Here is a 7,534-nt window from a genome sequence, read left to right on the forward strand (position 1 = left end):
AGTCTAGAGAAGTCCGATCGCTAGGGAAGTCCGTCTGAAATTTATCTGATGTGGAAGCTCATCCGAAGATCGTTCGTCAGGAAAGTCCAGTTTTATGGGGAGCCTGGTAGGAGGTCTGCCGGTGATGGACTTCGGATAGCGCTGGGGAGGCTCGGCAGACATCGGAGGCAATCGGCTATCGCAGGGATCTAGCTGCTGGAGCTCGTCCGTCATAGAAGCTCGTCCGAAATCCATCTGCTAGAGAAGTTCGGACGGGATCCGGTTCTCGTGAGAGGTCGAAAGGGGACTGTTTATTGTAGGAGCTCGGGCGAGAACCAGTTGTCGTGGAAGCTCGGAGTAGTGTCCCGCTGTAAAAGTTCGTTCAGAGCCCACTCGCTACGCAGTAGCTCGGCTAAAGTCTACCTGTAACAGAAGTTTGGAAAAAATTTGTTCATAGTAGAGGCTCGAATGAAATTTTCTTACAGTAGACGTTTGGGATAGACAGCCCGCTGTAGGAGTTCGGAGTAGACCGTTCGTAGTAGAAGTTCGGCTCTCGCGGGAGCTCGATTAGGATCCGGGAGGCGGTCAATCGCCGTAGAAACTTGGATGAAGTCTGGTTACTGTAGAATCTCGTTGTCAGGGAAGTTCGGATGCTGATGAAGTCCGAAAAAAATTCTGGGATAGTCGGTTGCTGTAGAAGATCGGCTGACAGCGAAGCCTAGAGGGCTTTTGGGGCAGCCCGGTGGATGAACGTAGAAGTCCATTGTCGGAGAAGTCCGGACGGCCGAGGGGGTTCGAAGAGGTGCCACATACAAGGTCGGGAGCTGGAAGAGTCTTGGAAGGATCGGTCTTTTACAAACTTCGATCGAGGGATATTTTATACCCAACAAATAATATTTTTTTTATATGATGAAAAATCAATGGACCAACATGCCTTCAAGATCCGCTTGTCTTTTCATTGACGTGTTTAGATGACGGACACTTGGCACATGATAGACTCTAATTACCTAATAAAAATAAGTTAGAAAAGTTACAGGAACCTAAAAAACTTATAATTTTATTTTCCATTTTTTTATTTTTTAATATATAAAAAAATTCAAATGAAAAAATATATTTTATACTATTATTTTTATTTTTTAAAAATTAATTTTATTGTTTATGAAAAAATAAACTATCTTATTTTTCACATCTTAAAAATTTTAATAAAAAATTCATATTTTTTACTACCACCTGATTGTCTTTACCACTGCTCTAACCGTTGCCATTATTATAGTCATTATCTTTGCCATCATTGTCACTGCTGCCATCTTCATTATTATCATCACCTTTTATCATATTATCTTCTTTATCATCTTTATCTTCTAGTATCGTGGGCGCCCATACTATTACTATTATCACATCAACACTATTATTCTACCACTACAACCGTTATAGCCACCTCTACCATATATTCAGCAACTTTAATACCACCATCAGCCACAACGTCTCTATCACACCATTGCCTTTATCATTTCTACCATATAGCGGTGCTGATGAGGCCAACAGCTGCATCACTTAATTTATCTATGTCGGCATCTGCTCCTCAACCATCGCCTTTCAGGATGAAAGTATTAGGATTTCTCTACAAATGGAGGAGAAAGAGGGAGACGGGATTCAAATGAGCTCGTTTTCCTCTTCTATATTTTTATTAATATTTCATAATAACATTATTTTGATAGTACCTGAACCAGCAAAACTAATCTAACTAACAACATCTCCTCTGTCTCTCTCTCTCTCTCTCTCTATATATATATATATAATTAAATAAACCTATTGTAAGCTTCAAAAGAAAAGTCCATGCTGCTGGAGCCGGTCAAAGGTTATTAAACCTCAGCTCCCATCGAGTCCAGCAATTCACGATGCAATGGGGGGAGAGAGTGGAGAAGCCTTGACATCCTGGCTCCTCCCGTCGCCGACGGCCGTCGTGAAATTGACGCATCGGTCCCACCGTTGCCTTCGACCCAGCGTCAGAATGACGGAATCCATGCCCCCTATCCTCTTCAAATCCCTCCTCTCTTCTCCTCCTCTTATTCCTCGCTCTCGCCTTCGTAAGCTTCTTTCATGGCTTCTTCTTCACCGTCTCTCCGCCCTCTTCTTCTCTTCGCGGCCGTTGCACTGGCGGTTTCCGGCACCGCCGGCGGTGCCACCCTGGGGCTGGACTTCCACCACCGCTTCTCCGACCGCGTGCGCCAGTGGGCGGAGGCCCACGGCGGGCTCCCCGGTGGCTGGTGGCCCAAGAAGGGCTCCGTCGAGTACTACGCCGCCCTCGCCCGCCACGACCGCGCCCTCCGCGGCCGCGCCCTCGCCGACGGCGGCGACCCCGACAAAGATCTTGTCTTCGCCGATGGCAACGTCACCTTCCGACACAGCTCCTTGGGATTGTACGGACTTTTACTCTATCTCTGGCTAAGTTGTTCGGGTTAAGGGTTTCAAAGGTGGGACTTTGGATTGCTTTGGGTATTAATGCAATGGGGATTTATTTGGGAACAGCTTGCATTACGCGATTGTGGCGTTGGGGACGCCGAACGTGACATTCCTGGTGGCTCTGGACACAGGGAGCGATCTATTTTGGGTGCCCTGTAATTGCATTAGCTGCGCTCCCACCTCTTCACGATACTACGGATTACGAACTGTAGGTTTTCTACACTCTTTCCTTTTTCATGTCCGGTTTTTATCTGATTTCATGTGATTTGAAGAACTTATGAGCTCTCATTGATTAATATATTCGTTGAATCAGGTGCAAGTTCTTGTTTTGGTTGTTGGATTTATTTGTTGTGGCTGAGTTAGTGGTTGAGTCTTGGGGATCTGGCTGAATGAGATCATGCATTTGATCATAGGTTCTCATGGTTTGGATAAGGTTCAAATTTTGTGGATTACTGTTTTCTGGAAAATTGGGTCAAGTAATTTGTTTTTTCTTTTTTTAAAGCTAGATATGTTTAGTACCATTGTTGGTCAATATCTGGATGCATTATATTGTAATTTATCAACAATTATGCTGGAGGTAATAACAAAGGAAGAATAAGGAAGAGACATTTTTAGTAGATAAATGAGAAGTGTGAAAATCTTGAAGGATCACAATGAGTATAATTTAATAGAATATAAATTGCTGCTTTTTTTAATGATATGAAATTGCACTCTGAACTTGGTTTCTGGTTCATGCCTATATACAATATGTCATCTACTTCTTAAGGTTGCGTTTGGTAGTTGGCAATCTATTCAGATTGTGGGCAATTTAATATGATAATCTGGATTACTGCATTTGGTATATTTTTTGGATGGTGATTTAGATTGCCTTGGGAAGGAGTGATTATCCAGATTACCATTTTTTGAAAATATTGCAATAAAAATTTTGGACAAAATTATCCCTAAAAAAAGTCACACAAAATCCATTTCCCAACCATCCCCCCTCCCCCCCAACCCCTTTACATGCGCCCCCGGCCTGTGGTTCCTCTATCTCCCTTTGCCTATTTGCGGCTCCTTCGTCTTTGTCCCCTACCACCCCTCGTGGCTCCTGCATACCCATCCCCACCACCCCCCACTGCTCCACATGCACCCACCCCCTCTCCACCCCCTCAATGCCCGCAGTTCCCCACACCTCTCGGTCCGCCACTTTTCCACGCCACCACCATACCCATATTACTCCCATTACTTCTTATCAGAGAAAAAGAAGAGCACCAGGACAAAATTATTGGGGGTATTTTGAAAATTTGATTTCATATTATCATTAATCTGATTATCACATCAAATAATATTAATCAAGATTTTCAGTAATTTTACTGCAACATCATCTGTATGTACCAAACATAGTAATCAACATTATTGGCAATTTAAAGGTGGTAATCTATCCTGAAGACAATCCATATTACCTTCCAAGATTGCCTGACGATGCACCAAACGCAACCTAAGTAACTTAGTTATCCTATTTAATAGGTTTAGTTTTTCTTTTCTGCTGCAAGTGTTCCAAGAAGCAAAGCCTGCATGTTATTAGTGGATTTTGTTTCCGAGGAGATACAAATGAGAGGAATGAAGTATGGAGACCTAAAACCCCAACGAATGAGTCCCGGAAAGCAGAAATTGACCAACCTCCACCTTCTCCTTGCTGTTGCCTTCAGTCTGATGTTGCCATAAAAAAAATTTGATAAAAATTTGGATATACATTTACCAGCAGGCATGGGTAATCATCATCTCTATCAGTGAAGGCTCAAAGCTCATGATCTCTTTGAATGAGACTAGACATTTTTTACGTCTGAACATCTTTTTGAATATACTTTAGGACATCAATTTCTAAGTTTATCTCACTTAGATGGTGTGACTAGTTGTCCAGCAGGTCTTCCTTATGGCATAATGTCATGTGTACGGTGGGTTCAGTACTGTACTTTTGAAGAATACCTGCAGTTCCAATAATTATTGGCTTATTGCTCATATTTCTATTGTTAAGCAAAACTTTTTCTTCTTGTTCTTTTAATTTTTAGATCTTTTTGTACGCCATATCTTCACACTGTCTGTCTGTGTGCATGTTTTGTATTCTTTAGTACCCTTTTAATGTGGACACTTGTCTGTGGCCTCCTGTTGTTTACTTGTGCATTTCTTCTTTTATGGGACAAGTAATTTTTGTTAATCTGGGCATGAATTATACATGGCAACAGAATTTCGAGTTTAACATCTACAGTCCAACTAAGTCATCAACGAGCCGAAAGGTTCCCTGCAACAGCAGTTTTTGTGAGCTGAAAAGCTCATGTTCTGCGGCAACTGGCAGTTGCCCTTATGTAGTTCAGTATGTATCTTACAACACTTCATCCACTGGGGTCTTAGTTGAGGATATTTTGTACTTTAAAACAGAGGAGACTATTCCGAAAGTTGTTAAAGCACCGATTGTTTTTGGGTATGTTTATTTTCTTATCACCCACATACCATTTCAGGGTTGACTAGAATTAATATTTGGTAATCTTGTCCATCTCATGTGATCCTGTTGCCAATCAAATATGCAGCTGTGGACAGATTCAGACTGGTGCATTTCTGGATGGTGCAGCTCCTAACGGTCTGTTTGGGCTTGGTTTGGACAATGTATCTGTTCCTAGTGTTTTAGCAAGTAAAGGATACACTTCAGATTCCTTCTCCATGTGCTTTGGAAGTGATGGTATTGGGAGGATCTATTTTGGAGATAAAGGTAGCTCAGACCAGGAAGAAACTCCATTCGATGTTAATCACGGGCAGTAAGTTTTTTTTTTTTTTTTTGATATACTGCTGGTTATATTTGCAGTGGATTTGGAAAAAAAAATGATTTTTAATACTTCTTTTAATTTCTTTGATAATTATGTTATTTTTTTTTACTTTCTCAACACTGTTATCCAGTCCAACATACAATATCAGCTTTACTGGACTGGAAGTAAGGAATAGTTCAGTAGATGTGAAGTTTAGTGCTATTGTTGACTCTGGTACCTCCTTCACATATTTGGCTGATCCAGAGTACACGAAGCTCACTGAAAGTGTAAGTAATTTACTAGATGAAGAAATGGACCAGCTTCAGATCCTTAAAATGCGTATAGCATCTTATATTGTTTTTCTTCCACAGTTTGATACACAGGTACAAGAGAATAGGCTCAAATCTGATCCGGATATCCCATTTGAGTATTGCTATGAATTGAGGTCAATGTCATCATAATTTATTGCCAGCTCATTCTATTGTTTTAATCTTTTATACTTCATCTAATACATTTATTGATGCTTGCTGCAGTCCCAATCAAGGTTCAATTATTCCACCTAAAATAATTCTAACAACAAAAGGTGGAAGCCAGTTTCCCATAAATGATCCAATAGTTGTCCTGTCCAATCAGGTAGAAGGAGCAAAGCTACATCTTTACAAGCTTGGCTGGCTGTTACTAATTTTGTTTTATTTTATGATGTGCAGCAAAGGCTATTTGCATATTGCTTGGCTATCATTAAGTCTCACAGACTGAACATTATTGGGCGTAAGTTTTTGTGCTCCATTTTTATTGATGCATCACAACAAGCATTGCCTTAAAACCACAAATCCTTATATTTTCTGCTGTTTGCTCACAAAATTGACATAACAGGCTCCTTTCTATTTGTAGAGATATTTTTTGTTTGACATTTTGGCTTATCAACTGGGTCTTAGAGACAAATGCAGTTCTTATATCAAACCTTGTAACTTCCCCCCTTTTTTAGACTATTCAGATCAGAGAAATTTTGGGGGGTTGTTTCCTAGTTATGAGCTCAAGATATGGCTGATAGGAAGGTATTCTATGATTGGTCTTGTGAGTTTTCAGTTTCATGATAGGCCAGCCAAGATTTTGCAAAAATAGAGGGGTGACATTAAGTTGGTGATGGGTCATAGAGAGTTACTCTTCTTTGGAGTCTTCTTGACTCAGAGCTGTGTTTGATAATGAAGCACAATATGAGAAAAAAATGGATGGCCATATTGTTTCTTTCCATTTGGTATTGCACTGATTGTCACTTGTAGATGGAATCTGACATGAGTTCATATGCTCCATGGGTCTTTATTGTGCAGAAAATTTCATGACTGGACTCCGCATTGTGTTTGACCGTGAGAGACTGATCTTAGGTTGGAAGGAGTTTGATTGTAAGTATAAACTGACTTACAAGTTATATAATGCATCTAATATAGAAAGTTCAAATAACACATGATTTTACATTACTCAGGTTATGATGCTGAAGGTTCCAGCACTCTCCCTGTTAACCGAAACCAATCTGCAATTCCTCCCTCGCCCGCTTCTGGACCAAGCAGTTACACCCCGGATACCACAAAGGAGAGGGGCAACAATACTCAGGCCACAGTATTGCCACCCCCCAGCAGCCATTCTTCACATTTGAACTCCATGGAGAGTATCTTCTGGACATTGATTGTATTCTCTCTGGCCATTCTCTGATCTTTTTCAACCCACGCTGGTTTCAGTTCCAAAACAAGCTTTATCAGTCATACACTATAGCATAAACATGTCCGGTTTTCAATTAGGCTCAATCCACACCATTTTATAGTCGAAGCTATTTGTCATTTCATGTAACTGTTTTTTTTTGTTTCATTTTCTTTTTTATTTTTTTGTACATCTTATTTCACACACTGGATTTAAATATTGCATTAGTTTATGGGGAAAAAGAATAGAAAATCTTTGTATATGATAAGTTCATAAACCGATAAAATATTCATAACAGAGTTGCATCTTTTTTGAACTTTCATGGTTCCAGGATTTCTTACTCTTCAAAATGCCGTTGGTAACTTGTTTACTACAATATATGAATTCTCCATCTCACTCAAGGGTTCTTTTTTTTTTTTTTTTTCCTGTTAATTCCCGGTTACCCATGGTGTGCTGTACTAGAGTGTACCAATCCATACTGGGTGTATTAGCTCATATCGGTGATGAATTGATATTTAGTATATCATTTTGCACCTTGTGTCGATAGTAAGAATCAAATCATAGCAACATAGTGCCAGTTGGGTACTGGTAAATGTATTTAAACCAATTTAATTCACACTATG

At 40.3% G+C, this 7,534-nt stretch overlaps 1 protein-coding gene across 1 annotated transcript; it reads left to right on the plus strand.

Moving 5' to 3' along the window:
* Nucleotides 1-1,836: 1,836 nt before the first annotated feature.
* On the plus strand, nucleotides 1,837-7,307 carry LOC105055132 (aspartyl protease family protein 1). The gene is made up of 10 exons (XM_010936866.4): nucleotides 1,837-2,399; nucleotides 2,509-2,650; nucleotides 4,665-4,900; nucleotides 5,007-5,231; nucleotides 5,371-5,506; nucleotides 5,591-5,664; nucleotides 5,753-5,852; nucleotides 5,927-5,987; nucleotides 6,548-6,619; nucleotides 6,700-7,307. Exons 1-10 carry the CDS (start codon nucleotides 2,080-2,082, stop codon nucleotides 6,924-6,926), a joined length of 1,593 nt encoding a protein of 530 aa, XP_010935168.1. The 5' UTR covers nucleotides 1,837-2,079; the 3' UTR covers nucleotides 6,927-7,307.
* Nucleotides 7,308-7,534: the final 227 nt, after the last annotated feature.

This window comes from Elaeis guineensis, chromosome 12 (assembly GCF_000442705.2).
Source record: "Elaeis guineensis isolate ETL-2024a chromosome 12, EG11, whole genome shotgun sequence".
In the NCBI taxonomy this organism is placed as follows: domain Eukaryota; kingdom Viridiplantae; phylum Streptophyta; class Magnoliopsida; order Arecales; family Arecaceae; genus Elaeis; species Elaeis guineensis.

Excerpts from the sequence above, each read along its gene's own strand:
- LOC105055132 (XM_010936866.4), top strand. The coding sequence starts at position 2,080 with ATGGCTTCTTCTTCACCGTCTCTCCGCCCTCTTCTTCTCTTCGCGGCC. Across the intron at positions 5,232-5,370 it reads TTCGATGTTAATCACGGGCA|TCCAACATACAATATCAGCT; the intron begins GTAAGTTTTTTT and ends ACTGTTATCCAG. Across the intron at positions 6,620-6,699 it reads AGGTTGGAAGGAGTTTGATT|GTTATGATGCTGAAGGTTCC; the intron begins GTAAGTATAAAC and ends TACATTACTCAG.